The sequence below is a fragment of the Amaranthus tricolor genome, chromosome 5 (genome assembly GCF_026212465.1).
Source record: "Amaranthus tricolor cultivar Red isolate AtriRed21 chromosome 5, ASM2621246v1, whole genome shotgun sequence".
NCBI lineage: Eukaryota > Viridiplantae > Streptophyta > Magnoliopsida > Caryophyllales > Amaranthaceae > Amaranthus > Amaranthus tricolor.
In genome coordinates this window covers 28128886-28152447 of record NC_080051.1, presented here as the reverse complement: position 1 = coordinate 28152447, position 23562 = coordinate 28128886, and the positions used below count along the sequence as shown (strand labels likewise).

Genomic DNA, 23562 nt, shown 5'->3' with positions numbered 1-23562 from the left:
GCCATCAAATCAAATTTATTTCCATTTAACACTACCTACACATTATTTTAGTCCATAAATGGACTCCACATCTAATTATATATTCCCTCTGTCGTTATGAATTTGCCTCTAAAAGTAATGTTTTTTCTTCAAAATATGTTACTATCAGTAGCAATTTTTCAAGGGCAGGAAAGACTAAGGAGTATGCATTTGTATAAGCCAAGAATCCCATAAAAATGCAACTCCACCTACAAATGCATCTAACTTTGGCAGGCTCATCAGAAGATGAGAGTATTTAGCAATAAGTCATTTAAACTCGTCTATCCCATTTAGAGTGCTACATCAGACTCGAAAAGGTCTTACATTAAATGTTCAAATGTAGCAAATTCAGTGGGACATAGGAGTATTGCAGAGGAGCTTACAAAGACCTCAATTGATGCTTGCAAAGGGAGCCCTATTATGCCCATCTATGTGCTGAAATGGCTGTAGGATCTTAGTTTCCATGCAAATTTCTGATCTTTCCCCATCATTAACCTGCTCATTACAGAAAGAAATCAACAAAATGTTGGCCTGTTTGATTCAAAATCTTCTGATTGTGTTGTATCTATGTTATTTGGACTCTTTATTTTGCTTCACGTACCTGGGTCCAATCCATAATGCTCGGACATTGTATGGCACTTAGACACTTCATTTAGGCGCAAAATTAAATATTTAAACGTGTACGATACTTAGGCACGTACCAGTATCAGACATCAGTACCCGAGTCCAAATAACATAGGCTGTAGTAACGGATTCATGAGTGTACCTTATAGTCCTTAACCAAACATTGTTCCGTTTCGTTTCGAATGTTTGAGATACTTTTGTTGTGCTGAGTTTGCAAAGATGCAAGCTGATTAAGGCACTGATTTGATAAAGACTCAATCTGGCCATTAGTTTTTCTGTCTAACATATAATCATCTGCAAATAGCACATATGTATGTTTAGTATCAACTATAATCAATCAACTTAATGATACACAGAGACACCGACAAATTTTGACTCGACCTGAAAACTCTACCGAGACCAAACACAGCCTGTTTTCTAAAATTTAGTGAATTTTTAGGTTTACATCAATACTTTCAAGTTGTAGTCAACTATTATTTTGTCAATTTTTATTATTTGGGTCAATATTGCACAACAATAAGAAAAATTTAATCTAGCTCAACATAATAAGAAAATGTTTTTTTTTAAAAAAAATAATTTTTAAAAATTACACTTATTCTTGTAGCTATTTTACAATAATCAAATAAATAAAATTATAATCCATTGGGTTGAATCTGACCAATTCAAAATCAAATCAACTGGCTGATCCAAAATCAAACCGATCAAATAAACGGCAACAATACCTTTAAGTTTAAGAAGAAGAGTTGCTACATTAGCTTCAAATTCATCATTTTTCATTGATGATGCTTTGATATGTTGTCTCTCAATCGCTTCATTTCGACATTTACTTTCACTGATACAAGCAAATGATGTTAAATGAGCGGAAAAAACTCCACGTTTTTAATGGAAACAGATAAACTATGCTTGTGAGTGTTAAGCATACTTGATGGTAGACTGTATTGTTAACTTTCCATCATCATTGAGTTTTTTGACTGAATGTACAGCTCTTTCCCACTGCTCGTTTGAGTTATCGACCTGCTTTGAACTGCAGTTAAGACAAAAACAATCAGATTTTTGATATGTCAATATCACATGATTCAATAATCGCCTGGTGTATTGCTGATCGAAAAAAGCGAATTATGGCTGGTTTGAGGCTATTTTTAACCATTTTGAACAAATCACGAATCCGAAAGACGAACTAACTAGCGAATTATGTTTCACTATCGTCTACTTCAATTTAATAGTAAAAATTGTGCATAAAATCAAACTAGAATCACAAAGGTACCTACCACTGGTTGATATGATCCTTCATAGATCCATTGATTTCTGTTAGTAAGTACAAGTCTGTCAAGAAATTCCCTTCCATATTCTCCATATGCACCTTCAGAGCATTCTTTGCAGAAACTGAAGCATTCTGAATTCTTGACAAGTTTTCCTGGCATGTCTTTTTATCTTCAAGGGCACTTTCATCAATCTTTCTCAGCCCCTGGGAAACCTAAAACAAGTCGAAGTGTGAATCCAATAAAAGCGCTCTCCTTATATCTGGCGCGCTAAATATTCCACTTGAAATGAGAGGTGGGTGAGATTTGAACAGATCAGCCAGAAGCTTAACCTTATGGTTTAAGCTTCAAGATATGTTATATACTCTAACAAGAAGTCGAAAAGATCATTAAACGAAGGTTGGATGATAGTAACTAACCAAAGTGATTTTATTTGTTCTCAGTGTTGCTAGTGCAGAAACAATTTTTTCGATGGCCAGCTTCTCTTCTTTTGCAGATTGTTCCTATTCATGACCATATTACAAACCATTCGTAAATGGTTAACTGTGAACAGGAAAAGTCCTAACTACAGTCAGGGGCGAATCTAGAAACAAAATCAAATGATGTCGATAATACTGTTAAAAATATGCTTGAGGAGGGTTAAACTTATGTCAATGCATTCACAAAGAACGTCTTCAACCAACTTAACCAACATAGATATACATAAGTAGAATGTTGTCAGTTGACATCATTGAATGACCTTAGATATGCCTTTGACTACAGATAAGTAAATGTACCTCAAATATTTTCTCGAACTTCCTTAGATAAGTATGAGTTCTGGACTGTCTTTCTTCAAGATTACTTAAGAGTTCCGAAGCACAACCACATATATCATCAAAGAATCCTATAGTTGCTTTGGTGATCTTTTGAGCTGAATCCAGAGTCCTTTGAAGTCTCTAAAATTTGTTAAAAGAGTAATGCAAGTAAGAATATAAGATTAAAGACTTGATGCATTTCCCTTCACTCGAGGATGTTTAGATTTTATTCACTACCTGTTCTTGTTCCTGCGAAGAGAAAACCAATATTTCCTTTTGCTTAGAAAGAGAACTTTGGATGTTGTATATTACATCCTTTGCCTCAACCATCCATGAGTCTAATAACTGCAATTTTGATAGCTTGTGAGATCAAAGGCTATATAAAAATGCTCATTAAATCATGTGTATTTCTTATTCCTGTGAAATTACAGATGATATTTGGTACCAAGGGTCAATCAAAAGCAGCCTCTTTGTTACCAATAACAAGGGTAACGTTGCGTGCATCAGAACCGCAAACCTCGTTAGATGGAAGCCATTGAATGGCAATGGCTTAATGCAATGGAACAAGATCAAAGACTCCTATACCTTGTTTTAGACTTCAGAACATACCTTTTCCATATCCACAGTGTGACGAGATAAGCTAGAACTTATGCACTCCCAATCTCCTAAAGCTTGTCTTTGTAGAGTACCATTAAACTCCCTTGAAGCTTCAATAGTCGAAGAATGTATCGTTTCTATTTTCTGAACGATTGATTCCAAGTGCTTTGTAGCCTATATAATTGAAAATGACTTTGTTAAACATTATGCACCAAAAACTTCCTCATACATATTTTAGTCAAATTCTCACATCATCCTTGCTGGTAAGAAATAAGCACAAATGCTCTTCCATGCATCTCAGTTGATCTTGCTGAAGGGAAACCGATCCTAATATGGTTTTATGCAGGTTTTGTAAGCTCTTGTCAAGCTGCGAACCAAATCGGAGTACTAATTTGTGATTTTGTGCTTCCATTTCGTCCTTGTCATCTGTTAACCATGTGAATGATTTACCACATTAAGTTACTAAGCTATAATGTATCTGAACTTTATTGCTTTGATCTAGTAAAACATGTTTTCGTTCGAATTCGTTTAGACGAACTACTACTACTTACCTATCCTTTTGCGTAGTACAGCCATATCTTCGGATGCATTTTCCAAAGCACAGCACAGCTCCTTTGTGTGTTTAGCTAAAGATCTTTCTGCATTTTAATTTTAATGTAAAGTAAGTTTAAAGGCCATTAAATGAATCTTTCAAATGTCAAAAATGAGAAAAAAAGAACTATCTTCGTTTACCCGAGTTTTTAAGTTTGGAGATGATAGACTCTTTTTCCTTTAACTGTATAATGGACAACTCCTGCTTCTTTTCGAGTTCTTGCAAGATCTTACTGGTATTCTCCAGGGTTTTCTGCACAAAAAATTAGTTCGAGAAATAGCTTATCTTAGTCAAAAAATAAAAGAAAATACTTGTTTTTGAATGGATTATTCGCTTTTTGTTTATGTGATGTTGCAGATGATGTTTGCTACCAAGTGTCTATCTGAAACAACCTCTTTATTATCACTAACAAGGTTAAGGTTGCATACATCCGACCCTCCAAAGCCACCTAACCGGGAGCCAGTTAATGGCATTGGGGTATGGAATGTTGCTTGTTGAGTTTGATTGTCAGTAGCTAAAGCCCACCTAACTGTGTTTTCGAAATCGTTAGGTGCCTCGAACAACATATTGGTATGAGCATCAAAACAGAGTTTTTAGGGTGAACAACGAGATTGCACAACCTAAGAAGATCTCGTAGTTCAACGATAGACTTACGTAGAGCCTATAAAATCATACTTCCTACAGAAGCAAGTAGTTGATTTACCTTGCAATCTTGAAGCTCGACTTCTATATCCACTTTCTCTTCTTGCACCGAAGTATACATGTCCTGGTATTTTCGAACATCCTAAAAGCACACAAGTAACGATCAGTAAATCGCGCGTAAAGGCATTCAGTTGATAAGCATAACATAAAACAAAAATTCACCTTTCTACTTAGTTCAAGCTCCATCTCCATCTGTTCTATCCTGTCAATCCTTCCCTGGATTAGAAAACCGTGCAATGTTGTGAGCTCGATACAAGTATAGATTGATCATTTAGTTTTACGACTCAAAATTTCAGTTGAAACATGAAACAACTTAAGCTGTTAACCTTCTTTTCTGCTTCGTCTTGGACAAATCGTTCGTGTGCTATATAAACACCATTTTTATCTCTTGCTGCACGTATGTCTGTTTGTTATCATGTAAATAATGTAAAATAAGAAGTTTAAGGAAACAAATCGAAAGGGTTTATTTGAATAATAGATTAGATTCAATGGTTGAGACAGAAACCTTGTTTCATCCTTTCCATTTCCATGTATAGATCTTTGAGAAAAATGGTCTTGGACAATTTTTTATTGGCCTGCAAGGTATAAAAACTTAGAACATTAGATAACTTCTAAGACATCACATAAGAATATAAACGGAGTGTAGAAACGAGATGAAACTACCTCGGGTTTATTTTTGATGTTTTTAGCGCGATAAGCATAGTCTAAAGTGCTAAGAGTTTCTTCCAAACAGTGCATGGATGGTGATATTGTTGCTATAATGCAAGTTTTTGTTTTCCCTCCAAGCGAGTCTCGCAATAGCCTTGTCAATTTACTATCCCTGGTTGTAGTAAAACAAGAATATGAGCCTAAGAAGTGAAAGAAGCGGTAAAGATGCTGCAAGTAAACCGATCCATACCTGTAAGGTACATGAGCTGAATGCTCCACCAGTGCGTTTATAACTCTTCCGAGGGTGAGCAGGCTCTTATTTATCTCCCCAGCTTCCCTTGCACGTGCCTGCATTTCGTGATTTTTGTTGCACACAGCACTTAAGTGTTGTTAGCAATCTGAAAGAGCATTCATTTGACAAGGGTATAGTCTGCCGTCATTCAACCTTTCCAGACCCCAATCTTATCTTAAATGAGGGGGTTATATTAGGTATGATGATGATGATATTGGGTATGATGAAGGGGCTATCTTAATGAGGGGGTTATACTGGGTATGATGATGATGATACAGGGTATGATGAGGGGTTTATCTCAAATGAGGGGGTTATATTGGGTATGATAATGATGATGATACGGGGTATGATGAGGGGGTTATCTTAAATGAGGAGGTTATACTGGATATGATGATAATGATGAGGGGGTTATACTGGGTATGAAGGATGATGATGATGATACATAGTATGATGAGGGGGTTATCTTAAATAAGGGGGTAATACCTATGTTTGCTAATAACCAAAGACCTATTGTAACTCTGTATTTTAACCAAGGGGTAAAGGTTCACTGCACAATGCATACCTCTCTTACACCTGAGCGAGAAATATTTTCTGATCCAGCAAGATCAACAAGATTTAGCTTCCCGCATTTAATGAGTTCCTCGTCTCCGAAGGTTATATCCTTTACATGGACCGTTATAGTGAAGACAGAATGAGAGCGACTGAAAACAGAAGGATCAATACAATCAAGCAAATACTTCATATCCTACATAAAGTACAGGTCGTATGGGGATCAGATTCTCACCTACTACGGTTGTTGAGTAATGTATCAGCTGTTCGCCTTTTGGCAGCTCCTCGTTCCATAAGGTTATAAATATCATTAGCACTGTATACAACTTCTTCTTCAAGGCCTCTGATGATCACACAACCTCTTCCATCCTCCATCAACGAAACACATTTCTTTTGCTTATCATCAATGAACTTCGGGTAGTTATCTTCATTTGTCAGAAGATCGGTAATTTCTTCATTATACAGCTCTAAAAACGAAACCTTCATACTATAATCAGCATTTTGAGCTTCGAGTAGCTCAAATATATGACGAACTGCTCTAGGTAGGACACCGGCCTCAGCAATCACATCGTTGCCCTTACAATATATGTGTAAAGATCAGCATAAAAGAAATGTGTTTTCATTTGCAAGTTTTTCTTGAGCCAAGGGTCTCCATGGTTGCAACCTTTATGGTCTGCCATGCTCCAACCTCCTAACTCTGAGCATAGCTTCTATGAGCGGGATATACAAGATATGATGATAATGATGATTATGATCAACATATCAAAAACTCCTCATACTATGAAATGTAATTCCGTTTGTCTTACCCTATGTTACTTGGACTCGGGTACTTATGTTAGATACTGGTACATTTTCCAAGTGTCGGGTACGTCTAAATATTCAATTTTACGCCTAAACTGAAGTGTCTAAGTGTCATACCAATGTCCGAAGATCAAGGATCGGACACGGGTACGTGAAGCAAAATGAAGAGTTCGAGTAACATACTTTTACCTTTGGTTTCATTGCTCCTTCCATTGTATATGTTTTCCCGGTCCCAGTTTGTCCATACGCGAAAATTGTGCAATTGTAACCATCAAGAACATCTCGAACCATGGGTGCAATAGCTTGATCATAAATGGTTTTTTGTTGAGCTTTGGGTCCAAAAACCTTCAAGAAGTACATGACAAACTATAAGGACGCGAACACTAATGATCATTCAATCAAAGACCGCGTTGTATGAAGCATACCTTATCGAAAGTGAAGTTTCTATCGACTTGTTTGTTTGCTGTACTTTGAGAGACATTGACTTCTCGTTTCAATTCGTTACATGTTACTCCTATGGATGGTTTACTGCTTTGCTCATCCATGCTTAATGGTCTGTAACACATTCATGTAAAGGGTATGCCCTTAAGTAGTTAAGTTTATGAGTATTATCCTAAACTAATGGCAGAAATATGGGTGTATCAAATGGATATAGAATGACCAATAGACACCCTATAAGCCTCATCCTCTAAAATTCCAAAGCCTTCACATTTGAGACTTCAGAAATGAAACCCAATTTACTACTCAAGCCAGTAAGCATCCTGTAATGACTAAAGTTGATGCCTAATGTTATGAAATTATACTTCAAATTGTGGTGATGCAAGTGGTTTTATAGAAAATGAGAAGATTAGAAGGGTTGGCTGAAACTGTTGGCTGTTTTGACCAACTGAAAATATTGGCTAATAAGTCGACTGTTTTGTTAGTCGTTTATTACAGAAAATATAGCTCAAGCCAAAACAAAAAGCTACTATAAGTTGGTTTTGGCTCAAAAGTGAGCTTTCCCGACTAGTGTAAAAGTCGCTTACCAAACACTTTTTTTGCTGTTTGATCAGCCAAAAAGCTAAAAGCCAAAAACCAGCTAAAAAGTAAGAAAAGACATAATTCTCGGCTAAAAATTACAAAAATACTTCATGCCAAACTAAACAACATTTATTAATAGGAAAAATTGCCCAAAATAATTCAATCTTTGTCTGATTTTCCTATAATAATCCCAAGTGTTGATTAACCATGAATAATCCCAATTTTAAGGGATGTTTGCTCGGAGTGCACCGAAGTGACCAGTTACCTATTAACCAAGTCATTTTTCCTCAACAAAAAAGGAAAATTAAAATATTTTTTAAAAGTATTAAAAAATAAAAAAATTAATACTTTATAAAAATTTAAAAACTTTTAAGAAAAATAAAAAGAGATCATCATTTCCTTCCACACCAATAGCCATCAGAATCAGAACTGATATTAAAAACACCCTTCCACACCCAATAGCCATCAAAACTGATGTTAAAAACAAAAATCTTAACATCAAAAACAAAGAAAAAATTACAACCTGATTGAAATAAACTCTGAAAGTCCAAATTACATTTTGAGGTTCTCAAATACTAATTGAAAATTAATGTCTCTCAAAACTGATATTTTGAAGCTTCAAGGTATCGTTTATTACAGTTCAACCAAGCCACGAACATTTAAACGATTTATATGTAAAACAAAACAACACTAGTGATTTTAATGGAGGGTGGCAGGGGTGAAGGACATGGATGTCTTTGTTTTTCTTTTTTCATTTTCATTTTTTGATTTGTTATTTTTAATACTATAATATTATTTTTCATATTGGAGTGGAATAAGAATGGTTTTTAATGTAGAAGAAGAAGGTGAATGAAAGAAAGAATGGGAAGTTTACTGATTTTAATGGAGTAAATATAATGTGAAGAAGATATAGAAGGGAAGAAGAATGCAAAGTAATGGTCAACAAATGACCTGCTGTAGCCGGTTCTTTAACCTGCATGGATGCCACTATAAACAAGTATCAATAGATAGATTATTCATGGATAATCAATACTTCAGATTATTGTTGGAAAATCAGATAAAAATTGGATTATTCAGGGCAATTTCTCCTTATTAATATATTATCATTTTGTCATTCAATCGGCCATCAAACTAGGGGAAAATCTAAGTCCGAGCTGCCTAGGTCGTTGATTCGAGAATTTTAATTTAAAAACCTTATTAATATTGAATTGTCGAATATATATTTAAAGGTTAGTGATAAGGAAGGTTCTCAGCACGTTCAACATATTCGACCACACAGAGCCTAAAAAGTTTAGTGCTCAATATTAAATTGGGTAGGGGTATATGGAATTGGCTGTTGACTTTTTTATTGGCTTATTTGACCAGCTGAAAATATTAGTTGTATTGTTGAACTTTATGCTAGCCGGAAAAGAAAAATATTTAAAGAGATATTTGGTAAATTTAGCGATTGGCTGGTAGCCGTTTATTTAGAAAAAAGTAGGTCAACAAGCTAAAAGCCGTAAAATTCAAATTTTTAGCCGGGTTAAAAGCAATTTCTAAAACGCTTATTTTAGCTGTTTAACCGACCAACAAGCTAATAGTCAAAAATCGACAAAAAAGTCAATGTAAAAGCCAAAATCATGTGTTAAGTGTTTAAAGATACGAAATTGTTACAAAAATATCGTAATCATACTTTTAATAAACTACACGGCCTTCGTAGAATTTATCGATTTTTGCTCCACCCCTGATCAGTAAAACCGTTTCATTGTCAGTAAAACCGTTTCATTCAACAATTTGTAAAAGGCAAATTACCTGCAACGAAGAATGACTTGAACATTAGCTTCACGATCTTTGTCTTTCTCTTTCTCTTTGTCAATCCGATTGAAGGACTTGGGTTCATTCATCCTGAATCGTTCAGGACGAGGAGTAAGGAAAGGAGAAGGAGAAGGAATTGGAATCACATTAATCCCAATTCCCATTTTCTTAGACTGATCCGGTGTCATTTTTTCACAACAATCTACTCAGATTTCGCGCAAATACAGTGATCAAAACTTATCAGGAAATGGGGGTTTTTCTGTATAATTCTTGTTGGGAATTCTGGAAAATGTGTACTGAATTTGAGAAATTGTAAGATTGATTCGATTCACCCAGCTGATTACTGGTTAGATCATATAACTGATGAAAAATGGGTGTTTTTGTTAGAGTATTTACTGTAACTTTTAAGAAAGAAGCGTTTTGGGATGATGATGAATATGATTACACCCACACACTGTAGAGAGAGGGGGAAATTGGGGGTTTCAACTTTCAAAGAATCAACTTTTAACGGCTAGGTGTAAAGTTCGGTTTTTACTTTTAGAGGTGGGACCCATTTTACTTAATTCAAACTTATGGGTCCCACTTTATTGGCTTGTTGGTTGTGATTTGTGAATCTCTTTTCCGATTCTAAAATATGCTTGTATGGAAAATCGAATCAAATAGATTAAAAAAATATTGGACCAATTTAGCAAATGGCTAATAACAAATAACTAATTCATAGTTGATTATAGATTTGATCAATTAATTTTATTATTTGGTTTGACCAATTAATTTTATTATCTAGTTTGACCAGTTAATTTTAAACTCGCTGTTATGAGCAGCTTGTTCACAGCTTATTCACTATAATAAGTTGTTTCAACCACTTAATTTACCAAATATTAATATTGGTGGGTTTGACCACTCAACCCTTTAATTATATAAAAATAAGCTAAAATTGCCTAATAAAATATTGAAATAATTGACATTAATAATCCAACGTTTTACTCATTTTCTGTGAATAATCCAATCTTTATGATAAATTTGCTCACAGTATACCGTATTATTAATAATAGGTAATAATAGGGTATGCTACTAGCAAACTAAAATAAAGGTTAGATTATTCACAGAAAATGAAGGACAAATGTTGAATTATTAGAAAATAATCTAAAAATTGGATTATTCACAGTAGATAAACAAAAGATTGGATTATTCATTTTAATTTTTCCTAAAATATTTTACCAAACACCCCATTGCATAAAATTGGTTAAAAATATATGGATGAGAAAAAAATAAATTTTAAAAACTAAAAACCATAAATCAAATAATAGAGATAAGTTTTAGCCAAAAATAAATATAAAATATAAATATTGACGAACTACAAAAATAATAGATCCAATTTCGTGAGACAAAAACATTAGCTCTTAAATGTGTAGCACTATTTCTAACTTGAGTAAGCTATGATTTTTATTCATCAACCTTCAATTATGCTTAAAGTCTTTTCTCTAAACATTTTTCTTTTCTAGATTCCACAAATGAGTTCTATTTTCAAATTTTCAAAGTCTATCTTTTAGCTTAGAGTCTTTTCTCAATCAACTTTTTCTAGTTTTTAGCTTTTGTCTTTTTAATTGATCAAACAGTTAAAAATTATTTTTATTTAATGTTTAAGAAACTAATTTTTGTGTGTGTGTTTGGTTTTTAGTTTTTTCGTTGGTCAAAGAGCCAAAGAACTATTTGGTAAATGATATTTAAATCGGGTGAAAAGAAATTTTTTTTTGGCTTGATCATCTGCTTTTTCTACGAGAGGGGCATAGCAAACATTAACAAATTCTTTGAAGGCCCTATGCAATTTCAAATATTTTTAACAACTTTGCATCTTTAAACATTTAACATCATCATTATCATATCCAGTATATCCCGCTCATAGGAAACTATGATCAGAGTCTGGAGAGGGAAGAATAACGACAGCTCATACCTATAGAAGAGAGTGCGGTCAAAGAATCCCTCGACTCGAGAAAGGTCTTCAAAGAGAGAAAAACCTACAACTTAAAAAAAATAAATATAATAAGTACAAATAACCAAAAATAATAATAAAAGTAAAGAAGGTGATAAAAAGTGATAAATAAAGGCAATGAACAATAACAAACGATGGGTAAAAGAAGCGGGTTTAGTAATCTAAGACGTGGATAAGGCGCCGCCAATTAACCCTCCTCTAATTTTTGAAGCCCTGTGTGGTAACATATTGAACATGATCAAAACCTCCCCCACAACCAACAAGCAATAAGTAATTTTTACTGAGCATCTTAAGAAATTTGACTTAAACAACTATCTTATCAATCATTACTTCTAACTAGTCATAACAACTAATAGTTTCAACTCCATTTAAGAGTTTCAGCCAATATCCATTTGTCTTTTTCATTATCTTTGGCATTTTAGCCCACTCGTTCTCTAATAAACCACTCATAAATTCCAAGTCAATCACCATTATTTATAAATAACCATATAAAGACAAAAATAAATAACAATAAAAATTTTAAAAAAAAAAAAAAAAACTTCATAAAAACTTTTCCTTATCAAATGGTGCAAAGCAGATCACTATGATTTACTTAGATCTGGACTTAATACTTAACACAAAATCAATCCTAGTACAGCTTTTTCATTTCATAATTACTTGTTAATCACATACACCCCATTTCAATAAATTTATCAATTTCTATTTTTAGATATAACCTTACTAATATCCCACTGCTTTAACCCATTATATATAATTGCTAAATGTCCGACAGAAAAGTATTTCTTTTTATTGAAACTAGTATTTCATTTTCACAAATCACAATAAGAAAAAAATAATAAATTCAAAATATATCATCTAATCAAAGCTTGAAAAGTCACTAATAAGCCATAGACCTGTATTTTTAAATTTGCTACATTTAAATTATATTCCTTGCGTAGGTTGAAAACCCTGTATTTTCAAAAACTTCAAGTAAATACAAGACGACAGCGATTTTTTGACATTAAACATGATTTAATGCTTGAACATTTGTTTAGTGAGCTTTGCCTTCATCCTGATTTAGAATCCGGTTCCTAAAATCGGATACCATAAGAGGTAGCCCGTCTCTTAACGACACTTTGGGCTCCCAATTCAAGAGTTCTTTCGCTTTGCTGATATCTGGTTTCCGTTTGTGGGGATCGTCATCCGTATTTGGTTTGAATACTATAGTTGCACTCGAATCTACGGTTTCTTTGACAACCTGATTGAAGAGAAAATTTGAGCACATTAACTTGCAAACAAGGTTCAACCATGCATGCGAAAAGCAAACGCTAAATGTTTAGGAAACGAACGAGATGGAAGAGAAAAGTGTACGTTTGCAAGCTCCAGCATGGTGAATTCTCCAGGATTTCCGAGATTGAATGGGCCTATGTGCTCGCCTTCCATCAGTGCCATTAGTCCGTCAACCTATGATGAAGATACTAATTGTTATTTATTGTCCGGAAAATAATGTATGTTTCATGGAGCCGAGTGACCTAGACCATGGAAGACTCGTTCAATAAGTCGACATCTGAGACACCGGTGACTCTTCCAGATAAATTTGGGCTTGTACACGAGACCCACGAGAGGAGAGTTGACTACACACTAATCCAATGATGTTCCATCCTAAAATCAATTGGTATTAGGAAAAGTAAACCTTCAAGTATTATATATGTTAGTCATAACTCTCTAATTCTTCGACATCAGAACACATGTGGGTTATTTTTCAACACTTTCCGCTTGCAACATGCGATATTTTTTTTTTAATTTTACTCATTTTGTAGTGATAAAAATATTTCTTGCCCAAAAAACCCAACAAAAACAACGATTAAAAACAGAATTTTGACGCATGACAAGTTGATATCGAAGATGTGTCCATTGATAACAGTTGCAAAACAAAAATGGTCATTCAAACATAAAGTCATTCCAGGGTGAACTCACCAGGTCCGAGACATACTGGAAGCTTCGAGTTTGCTTTCCATCACCATAGACTGTCATCGGTTCTCTACGAATAGCCTGCCAATCAATGGTATAGAAGGTAAACGAAAAAATTTCATGAAGACATCGACAACCAAAGGAAAATGCAATATCGAAAAACATTGAATAATAAATGAAGATCAAAACCTGAGCAACGAAATTGCTAACAACACGTCCATCATCTAGACACATCCGAGGCCCATATGTATTGAAAATACGTGCAATACGCACCTGCAGACACAAAACAAAAAGTATCATATCTATATGTAGCATATAGAAGTAGAAAAATGAGAAAGTAAAAACAAACGCACAAGCGCATAGATCATCGCTACAACTCACTGATGGCACAAAACATCCAAATTCCAAAATAAACGTAATATCTTTCCTTTATCACATGAGCTGCTTACACGAAGGTTACAACCTATGTTATTTGGATTCGTGTGTTAGGCCGTGACAATTCGTCACATAATTTCACCGTGACCCACTTGTGTGGACACAGGGCATCCGTGGGCTCGGGCCCACAAACCCACGGGTCATGAGCGTTGACTTGCACATACACTTGGTGAGGTTCATTGTTTCCAAAACCATATGGTAATAGGAGGATTAGGCCACCCAATATATATGTAAGTCTACAACACACTATTTTATCGATGTGGAATCTTGTCTCACATGTGAAGTATTTCCAACATCGTGTACTAATGACGGATATTGGTACGTGTTCCAAATGTCGGATACGTCTCAATATTCACTTTCACACCTAAAATGAAGTGTCTAACTGCCATACCAATGTCCAAGCATCAAGGATCGGACATGGGTACGTTAAGCAAAATGAATAGTCTGAGTGACATAGGTTGCAACTTTACTGGACGCTGCTATCTGATTCAGGGTAACATTATGTACTCAAGAAACCAGCTGATCCACTTTTACATCAACAAGTAGTATGAGGTATGTCTAAATGCAACTTGCATAGAGCAAAGCCACGACCGGAACAACAGAAAATATGTTCACAAAACACTTTTATGACTTCCACCAAGCTCAAAAGATCTTCAAATTTGGGATGTAAACAAACCATAACACAATTAAAGACAAGACCAATTCCTCAAATGGAGCATTAAATTTTTTGGTTAAGGTGCCTTGATCAAGCCCTTCCCTCCCATATATTAACTCGGGATTTAAGACTAAATTACTAAAAGCAGTTAAAAGCATAACATAACTGACAGGAACATTATACAATACAGAAATCCTTTCATGGCATCCATATATTGCATTGATACTTGATACCAAATCTGTTGGAAACAACGGACGTCCAATGGGTGTTAGGATACGTAAAGCTACATTACTTTATATGATAATAAATATTAGAGTGCTAAATTATTTACTTGCTATTGCAAATCTTTTCGCATTGCATTAGAAATACAATATACTTCTATACAGGAATACTAATGCTAAATTAGTAAAGTTAGAAAGCAATGAAAGTTCCTCACAGTCTACATAAAAGGCCATTTTACCTCAACACCCGCACCACGGTGATAATCCATTGTTAAAGTTTCGGCAGTTCGCTTTCCTTCATCATAACAACTCCGCACACCTATATAGAACAAGAACTATGAGACATCCACCAAACACAAGGAAACTTTCGAAAAATTAAGTGTAGATGCATACACCCGAACCTCAAAACTCCGCCTTCATGGAAGCCTAGTTGTGAGGCATTGGAGTAAAGAAATGTTGATAAAGTTTCTTATGGAGAATTTTTACCTATAGGGTTGACATGTCCCCAATATGTTTCTTTTTGTGGATGCTCAAGAGGGTCTCCATACACCTCACTAGTGCTAGTAAGGAGAAACCTTGCACCGATTCTCTTAGCAAGTCCCAACATATTAAGGGTACCCATCACATTGGTCTTGTAATCATAGTCAAGGACATCAACAAAATACAATTACACAAAGCATTTAAAAACAAATTCCCAACTAACATATCAAGCACAAGGATCATAACAATAAACCAAAAATGACACAACATTTCTTATCCCAAAGCCATAAAATAAAATGGCTCCCACGTAAGTGGGATTGGAAAGGTCAGAACCGATTAGATTGTTTCTAATTGACATATGATAGCAAATATCATCAACAACTTCACGTCATAAAAAAATAATTTACGAATTACAGGCTAAAAATTTAGCCCTTTTGCGTATTACAACGTCGATGTTTATTTTTATCAAAGTACAACGTTCACGTTGACCATCTTGGTGGTCAGAATTTAAGGTTTAGTGGTTAGAATTCTGTAATTTGGTCTAAGCGCTTAGTGGTTAGAATTCTATAATTTGCAAAGGTGTAAAACTTTAATTCTCTAATTTCAAATTATTCTAAAAAAAATACACCAGATTTAACGAGGCATTCATAAAATAGACACACACAAGAAATTATAGTTCATCAATCAAACAGAAAAAAAGAGAGGATATGATTGTCTTGACAGGATTATATTTGTAATGAACAGGAGAAGCAGGACAAGCCAAGTGATAAATCTGATCTACTTCAAGAAGAATCGGTTCAACAACATCATGACGGATTAATTCAAAACGAGGGTTCTTAAAATGATGAACCACATTTTCTTTCCTTCCTGTAAAAAAATTATCAATCACAATAACATCATCTCCTCTTGCAATTAGCTTATCTACCAAATGACTACCGACAAATCCAGCACCGCCAGTAACCACAATCCGCATTCGCCGCCTTCCAATCCCAGCTGGTATTCTTCCAACTTTCCCACCAACCCAATTACTCTGAAGCCTGTCATATGCAACAACATCATTTTCCCCAAATCTACTAGATTTAGGGAAGTTTGAATCTTGTGGACCAATTCCAGATAAAATGGGTTGAAGAATGAAGAAAGTAGAACCAATTAAAATACCCACTAAGATAAACAACAATCTTTGCTCCCTAAAGAGGTAATGTATGGATCTAGGAAAAGATCTATTGTATTTTTGTGTTTTGGGTGAATATGATGAATTTTGTGACAGGGGCATTTCTTCGTCTCTCTTATTTGAATTCCCACTACTTTGTTTATGAAGTTGTTTCATTTTTCTTCAAATTATAGAAAAAAGACTCTATTTTATACACTTTTTCCCCTTTTTGATGGATTTTCACTAGGGTTTTGATAATTGGTAGATTGGAATAAGAAAGTAGTAATGTTTAAGACAAGATCAGAAATGAAAAGACTTTTACCAGAGAAGAGAATGAAGTGATTTGGGTATCAGAGATTCAGATGAGTGGAAAAGGAGTTAGAGGAAATGGCATGAAGGAGAGAAAAAGATGGAAAAATTTAGACATTTTGTAAAAAATTGGTTACGAAGTTACATCTTGCAACCGTGGAAACCAAGCAAAGGCCCGCCAATTAAAATTAGGTTGAACATCCATAGTTTACATGAGTCAAGATGCTAAATATGTACTCTCCCCCACTGAATTTGCTACTTATATTTAGGACAAGCATAAATTTAAATGTGTAATTTAATTATTGGGAGTTTAAAATTGTGGTTAGGATAGGCATAAATTTTAAAGTATAGTTTAGTCATTAAAAGCGTTGAAAAATAATTTATATGTAATCCTTAGATAAATAGAAAGAGATTGATTAACATATATATTTGATGGGATATTTCACTTCTCTTATTACCAATTGGTTTTAAGATGATATCTTATCGTGTATGTATACATTCAACTCTCTACTTGTATGGATATTGTTGTGTACAAGTTCAATAACAAATCATGGTATCCAAGTCGACTATTTTCTGATCAACTAACTGGAAACAAAAAAATCTCGATCTTTCATAAAAACAAATTGCAGATTCGAAAGTGATAATGTTCCCGCCCAATGAACTGTAAATAGATATTTAGCAGATAGAAAGGAAGGAAAAGAACATTTCTTAACAAGTTGTTTTCCCTCTGTTTAGTTGTACAATCCTTACCAAAAAGATTAATTACTTTCAACTTCATAATATAATGATTGCTTACAGTAACCCAAGATTCTTGTACAACTAATGTCTAATACTCCTATAGGATCTATAGTACTTCATAATATAATTGGATCCACAAAATTATCCCACTGCCTCTTATTCAATTCAAAATATGATTTCATAAACATTTTTGACAACCTACTGTCCTCTACTAAACTGATCCAGATCAGTTCATGTCCATATACATTAATACATGCGATTTGATCGAGTAAAGACCTCTTTTACGAAGGAAGACATTCTGTTACTAGCTCATCCATCAACAATCGTTCAATATCCTTACCTACATCACTGATATGCTCTCCAAGTGCAGTCCATTGCATTTTGCTCAGTATCATCATGTCAAGTTCGTTTTCTGTTAACTTGTTTCCATGCTTCTCCAAAACGTTATGCACCTCGTCTTTTAACATATCCTTCAAACATTGAGGATCAATACCTTTTCCCGGTTGCTTTACCTGTGCCTTCATAGTATCTATAAACTGTTGAGAGATCTCCAAAATTTGGGCATTTATATGGTCAAACAGCAGTCTCCGTTCTGATCGTGAACATGACTCTGATTCAGAATATCTCTTCTCTAGATCTTCAAACACCCAAGGGCCAATTGGACAATCTAGGGAGTGCCATGTACCATGGAACATCTCACTATTAGTTTTATCTAACCCAGAAAGAGCCAACGCATCTACCAAGTACCAATATTCCCAACATGCTCCATTTCGAGGAGTCAATTCGGGTGAAACCTCCACATATTCATCACTAGAAATGAGAATAGATCCTTCATCATAATCTTCAGATTCCCGCTTAAGCAGATGAAGCTGCATCCTCAACCCTAACAATAAAAAGTATGTTCAAAAGGATGAATTCACCAGGAAGATGGTCAAAGAAAAACTATTTATTATTGTGTTTAGTAAATTCAGATGAAACACAAATTCTAGTGCAGAACAACAAAAACGCTACAACCCAACACGAACTACTAATGCCATATTAATTAAAGAACTTTTGCCACTGGAATGAAACTGTTGTGTCCGGACTAAATTGAAAACGAGAATCCTGTACCACAGATAGAAATTTACCATGAAGGTCGGCACTGACTCTCTCAAAACATTCTGAACCAGATGATAGATCTTCAACAAAAGGAGCTTCCAAAACTGAAACAGGACTAGGTTGCTCAGACTCCTTGCTGCTTACGGAAGCTTCTAGATGAGTTGCAGTACATGGTAAGCAAGATGAGCCTCCTACCTGAATATCAAACAATAAAATATTGTCAAAAAGTACGCAAACGGGAAACAAATTTTAGAAGTAAATGATGAATCATCATATTGCATAGTTTCCCAATTGATTTTTGTATTAAATCTCAACCGTTGTACATTCTCTTCTCCTCTCTACCTCATGTGGACTTCCACATGTACTATTTTTTCTTAGTTATATAAGTCTCAATAATACAAAAGATAAACAAAAGCAAATAGAGATACAATAATGCATTATCCAAACACCACTAACTAGCTCCATGCTAAGAGGGAAAAGAAATAGAGATATTTCATTTTTATTCCTTCCCTTTCAAGATAAAAAGATAATCTGATATGTGGAGCTGACATATGGAAGAAACTTTCTTAGTATCTAATAACTAAGAGTGTCAAACATTTCAGAACGCCTTATAGACCACCAAGTGCTGAAGATCTGAGAAAAACATTACCAGGTTCATATAGTGGATATGGAAGAGTAGACTAGAAAAAGATTCAAAATTTACCCAAAAAGTTTTTTCAGTTCTTGTGTAAGGCTCATTATATATAGGCATATATCCGATAATTGGATATACAAAAAGCAAATATATAAACTTTATACCTGTGGCAAAGGTGGCATGTCGTTTAAAGATGAATCGTCTTGGGATAAAGGAGGAACATTCCCATCAATAGCTAGATATGCATCAGACCTGCAAGATGGTGTCTCCAGAAACATAGTTTGTACTTCTGGTGAATCTTTCCCATCAGTGGCATTCTTCATTAAATTACCACCTGATTGCCTCTCACATGCATCATCAACCATTTTTAAATGACTAGACTGAGTTTTCTCATCCCTAGGCTTCCTAATTTTCGAAAAGGATCGATCTTTTCTTCTAGCTTCCCTCCTAATTGCCTTATTTCTAGCATGACTAATGTTTTCTTTCCGAATTAAAAACCTTTCTGCAGCAATTGCTTCACAATTTGTGCTGGATCTAGGACTTCCAAGGTGATTGACAGAAGTTGGAAGGGATCTAGACCTAGACAAGTTTTGAACACATAGATCATTCCAGCCATCCCTACTGCTAATACCCAAAGGAGTATTCAATTCTGCAGTTCCATCACTCCTCCCACACCTGCGATAACAGTCATCCCTGTCAAATGTAATGTCAGGGCTCCGTGGCCTGATGTCCACATCTGGGATGGCAAGCATTTCAGCTAGTGTACTGCCTTTACTAGATTCTCCCAGCTCTTGAAATCTGTGAATCGATTTCCATCTCTCAGAGAGCCTATTCTTGGCCTCCATATTGACAGAAGACTCAATGTAACGTGACGATGAAGATTTTCTACATACAGTCCTATTAGATGAAGTCCAAGAGCTCACAAAAGTCACCTCTGATTCATCGGATGAATCTTTTTCTAAGCTATCGTATGAACTCTCATCGGCAGAATATCCTTTATAACCAGATGCAGGAAAATTAAAAGAACCTACACCTAATTTATCTTTCATTCGACTAGTAATTTCTCTTGCTAGTTCTCTGGATTCCTGAGATTTTCTTCCATAATTGTCACAATCATTATACTTGCTTCTGTTACCCCTCCCCTCCGATGCAGGTTGTTTTAGGCTCAAGCATTCATGATAAAACGCAAAGTCAGACTCTAACTCACAGGTAGTATTAGACACTGCAGATTTAGTAGGGTTGCGTGATTTAACAAGACTTGGCTTCAAAAGTACAATCTTTGTGGGGATTGAAGAAGCGTTCGCATTTCCTTTATAAGAATGGCTAATATCAATCTTTTGAGAAACTTCACCTGCTTGACACTCTATGACATCAATATTACATGTTACAGCATTCTTGGAGTCTGCTCCCTGCATTGCACCATGATAGGATTCAGGAGCACAGAGCAGATCATGAATATGCTTTGAATACAGAGAATCAGGATCCCGAAGATATCTCACCAAAAGATTTTTGTTAGAATTAAGCTCCTCTAGTGCATCATCCAACTCGTTTGAATGGTGCAGTCTTTCATCTGAAGAAAGGCGTTTGGCATCCATGAATTTCTGCCTTATGAAACCAATCTCATATTCTTCTAAGTTTTCATAGGACGGTGCTCGAGAAATAGTACTTCTGGTTTCCGTATATGATCCATCCTTAACTTCATAGACATCTTTAAACTGCAGTGGTACCCTAGCATTCTTCCTATGCCGACTATCAACAGGTTTGCTATTTTTGGAAACCCCAGCAGAACTAGAACCTCGTTGGTTATTATCAGAAAGTCTCTTCTGCTTTTTGTTATGTGAACCAGGAAACCCATCCAAACCCATCAATCTAGCAATAATATTCGGTGATCGTCTTCCAGACTCAGTTTCCTTAGACATCTCGTCTGCCAATAACTTCTTCATTGGGATGCCACTACCTCTCCTCAAGTCAAACGAAAGCTATAATACACAGGCCCAAAATTAGAAACAAAATCCCCACAAACAACATTTAGCTAAGGTTAAATACAGTAAATAAAAACTCAAAAGGAAACACACTTCAAACCCCCAAAAATCAAGCACAATATCAGATTTGAACACAAAATTACCTGATTATTCTCCAAAATTTCAATGCTTGAATGAGAAACTAACTCGGAAACTTTATATTGTTCAGCAACCAGCTGGTTTCCTGATATAAACCCAAAAATGGAGGTCAATCAAGCTTCAAAAATGGTGTATGTATATAGAAACTAAATAAATTCTCAGAGCTTATGGTAGCTAAAACCACCATTAATATGTACAAGCATAAGAAAGAATAGAGTAGCACAAAAATGTATCCATCTATTAAGGGAATGATTAGAGTTAGGTACAATAACAACTAACAACCCAAATCTAAGAACAGAAAAAAATGCATCATTAAAAGAGTAAAAAAGAAGCAATTCTAGAATGCATCATCATCATAACCTACAACTACATATAAATTGTCAAATTAGCAACCAAAATCATAGCTCTACCAACAAAAGTTTTATTTTTTTTTTAAAAAAAAGGAAGTAAACCCCACAATTACGCCATTCCAATTTTTCTTCCTCTTTCCTCGACCCTACTAACATCTAATCCACTCAATTGCTTACTTTAGAGTTTATAATTACGAACCTTTAGGATGATATGAGATTTTCCGATTTTCCGAACTGTGATCAACAATGGTAGTAACGGAAACCCTAGACTGAGCTGTTCTTCGTCGAAATCTTTCCATTTTCAATCATTTAAACTACTTTTAGTTTTAGAAGTTGCTACATGGAAAAGAGTACGGGTAACAAAGCAAAAGAAACCAGAAGGAAAAAAGGAAACCTTATATTAGCAGAAAATTTAAATTCAAAATGTAGAAATGATAATAATAGGAAACGACATATAATAGAATCTATATAGATCCTAAAGATACAAATAATGAAGAAAGAGAGAGTAAAAGACAAAGTGAAGAAGAAAAGTAAAGAAAAGAACAAAAAGAGCAACAATGAAGAAAGGAAAGAAAGTAAGCTCAACAGAAAAATAGAAAAAAAAATAAAAAAAAAAGTGAAAAAAGAGTATACTATGTAGAGTGTATAATGTGGATGTTAGATGTCTACGTCAAGTGTCAAGCAACGGCAGCCATTAATGGCGGATATCCATGGCGGCCATTTGTTAAGCTTATTATGGAAATAGAGTATTAGTACAGTGAATCAGTTTGAGGGTTTTGAAGTTTGTGTGAAGAAAATAAATTCAAATATGGAAATCTGACTAGTCTGCCCATGCCCTGCCTTGCCGGGCAACTCATAATGTGTGCCTGATTGTCCATAATTACGTATCGGTGTATTTGGTATACTATTTTTTATTTGCTTTTAGCTTTTGTCTTTTTTATTGGTTATAACTAAAATTAAAAATATCAAAAAAGTTAGTTTTTGCAAATGTTTATTGATTTATTTTTTCTTTAATAAATAATTAACAATTAATTATATAATAAAATTCTTAAGTAGGATGATTTAACTGTGAGAAACGCCTTAAATATAGATTAAATAGTCAAACAAGCAAACAAAAAAGATAACAACAAACACCTCATTGTATTTAATGTACTCTCACTCATCCGTCTTTCCTCGATTGCTACTGAAGAAAAAACATGAATATTAATAATTAATTTAGAAGTTTAGAAAATAAATAAAAAATTTTAATTATACTGATGATATAAAAAAGGAGACGTATAGTAACAAATTAATTGCATTTCTTTTGTCTCAAAATTTATAGGGGTATTATTGTTTGGAACTAAATATTGTTTTTGCTACAAGACTAAAATTATACATACAAACTAGAGTATTGTTATTTAATTTGTTATTGTATGAATAGTAAAAAGTCCTAATTAATTTATTTTTGTAATTGTTATTTCATATTTATAATTAGATTATGTTGCTAGCTTATTTTTACATCTAATTAATAATTTAAGTATGAAATTGGAAGAGGTAAGAAATAAGATAAACAAGTTTATGAGTTGTGAATAGTGATATAATATATGTGGACATGTAATTGGACTATTAGGGCCAGGGATACTGCCTCATTGCAAAATTAATTTATTATTAGTTCTAATTATAAATAAATTCAAATGAAAAGACTTCCATATATTGTTAGTATTTTTTTGCCTGTAATTGGTTTTCAAAAAAAATTGCTTGTA

General features: G+C 34.4%; 4 protein-coding genes across 9 annotated transcripts; all 4 read right to left on the bottom strand.

Moving 5' to 3' along the window:
• Positions 1-107: 107 nt before the first annotated feature.
• Positions 108-12296, bottom strand: LOC130813396 (kinesin-like protein KIN-5B). Of its 5 annotated transcripts, none has more exons than XM_057679229.1 (24): positions 11642-12296; positions 9688-9780; positions 7302-7431; positions 7060-7221; positions 6311-6651; positions 6089-6227; positions 5485-5582; positions 5250-5406; positions 5092-5161; positions 4913-4989; positions 4749-4802; positions 4588-4668; positions 4025-4136; positions 3844-3930; positions 3543-3718; positions 3305-3466; positions 2933-3040; positions 2678-2836; positions 2321-2404; positions 1911-2116; positions 1565-1666; positions 1365-1474; positions 785-936; positions 108-513 (listed from the first exon to the last, which is right to left on the bottom strand). In XM_057679229.1, the coding sequence occupies exons 2-24, from the start codon at positions 9777-9779 to the stop codon at positions 409-411; spliced, it is 2964 nt and encodes a 987-aa protein (XP_057535212.1). In that variant the 5' UTR covers position 9780; positions 11642-12296; the 3' UTR covers positions 108-408. The 5 variants fall into 5 exon arrangements, with proteins under 5 accessions (XP_057535212.1, XP_057535213.1, XP_057535210.1 ...); XM_057679230.1 differs by having other exon boundaries at positions 7066-7221; XM_057679227.1 differs by lacking the exon at positions 11642-12296 and having other exon boundaries at positions 9688-10303.
• Positions 12297-12705: 409 nt separating this feature from the next.
• Positions 12706-15567, bottom strand: LOC130813398 (UDP-glucuronic acid decarboxylase 1). The gene is made up of 6 exons (XM_057679235.1): positions 15428-15567; positions 15181-15260; positions 13820-13903; positions 13637-13711; positions 13031-13123; positions 12706-12917 (listed from the first exon to the last, which is right to left on the bottom strand). Exons 1-6 carry the CDS (start codon positions 15561-15563, stop codon positions 12711-12713), a joined length of 675 nt encoding a protein of 224 aa, XP_057535218.1. The 5' UTR covers positions 15564-15567; the 3' UTR covers positions 12706-12710.
• Positions 15568-16091: 524 nt separating this feature from the next.
• LOC130813399 (UDP-glucuronic acid decarboxylase 1-like) lies at positions 16092-16748 on the bottom strand. Its single transcript, XM_057679236.1, has one exon. It carries the CDS (start codon positions 16746-16748, stop codon positions 16092-16094), a length of 657 nt encoding a protein of 218 aa, XP_057535219.1.
• An 878-nt stretch (positions 16749-17626) lies between these two features.
• LOC130813397 (uncharacterized) lies at positions 17627-22658 on the bottom strand. Of its 2 annotated transcripts, none has more exons than XM_057679232.1 (5): positions 22020-22658; positions 21476-21555; positions 19515-21329; positions 18746-18911; positions 17627-18501 (listed from the first exon to the last, which is right to left on the bottom strand). In XM_057679232.1, exons 1-5 carry the CDS (start codon positions 22117-22119, stop codon positions 17900-17902), a joined length of 2763 nt encoding a protein of 920 aa, XP_057535215.1. In that variant the 5' UTR covers positions 22120-22658; the 3' UTR covers positions 17627-17899. The 2 variants fall into 2 exon arrangements, with proteins under 2 accessions (XP_057535215.1, XP_057535217.1); XM_057679234.1 differs by having other exon boundaries at positions 22454-22658.
• Between the last annotated feature and the right edge of the window lie 904 nt (positions 22659-23562).

Excerpts from the sequence above, each read along its gene's own strand:
- LOC130813396 (XM_057679227.1), bottom strand. The coding sequence starts at position 9,878 with ATGACACCGGATCAGTCTAAGAAAATGGGAATTGGGATTAATGTGATT. Across the intron at positions 4,990-5,091 it reads AATGGAAAGGATGAAACAAG|ACATACGTGCAGCAAGAGAT; the intron begins GTTTCTGTCTCA and ends GATAACAAACAG. Across the intron at positions 4,803-4,912 it reads AAGACGAAGCAGAAAAGAAG|GGAAGGATTGACAGGATAGA; the intron begins GTTAACAGCTTA and ends TTTCTAATCCAG.
- LOC130813398 (XM_057679235.1), bottom strand. The coding sequence starts at position 15,563 with ATGGGTACCCTTAATATGTTGGGACTTGCTAAGAGAATCGGTGCAAGG. Across the intron at positions 15,261-15,427 it reads GGGACATGTCAACCCTATAG|GTGTGCGGAGTTGTTATGAT; the intron begins GTAAAAATTCTC and ends TGTTCTATATAG. Across the intron at positions 12,918-13,030 it reads CCATGCTGGAGCTTGCAAAC|GTTGTCAAAGAAACCGTAGA; the intron begins GTACACTTTTCT and ends CTCTTCAATCAG.
- LOC130813397 (XM_057679232.1), bottom strand. The coding sequence starts at position 22,119 with ATGGAAAGATTTCGACGAAGAACAGCTCAGTCTAGGGTTTCCGTTACT. Across the intron at positions 21,556-22,019 it reads AATCTCATATCATCCTAAAG|GAAACCAGCTGGTTGCTGAA; the intron begins GTTCGTAATTAT and ends GGTTTATATCAG. Across the intron at positions 18,912-19,514 it reads ACATGCCACCTTTGCCACAG|GTAGGAGGCTCATCTTGCTT; the intron begins GTATAAAGTTTA and ends TTTGATATTCAG.
- LOC130813399 (XM_057679236.1), bottom strand. The coding sequence starts at position 16,748 with ATGAAACAACTTCATAAACAAAGTAGTGGGAATTCAAATAAGAGAGAC.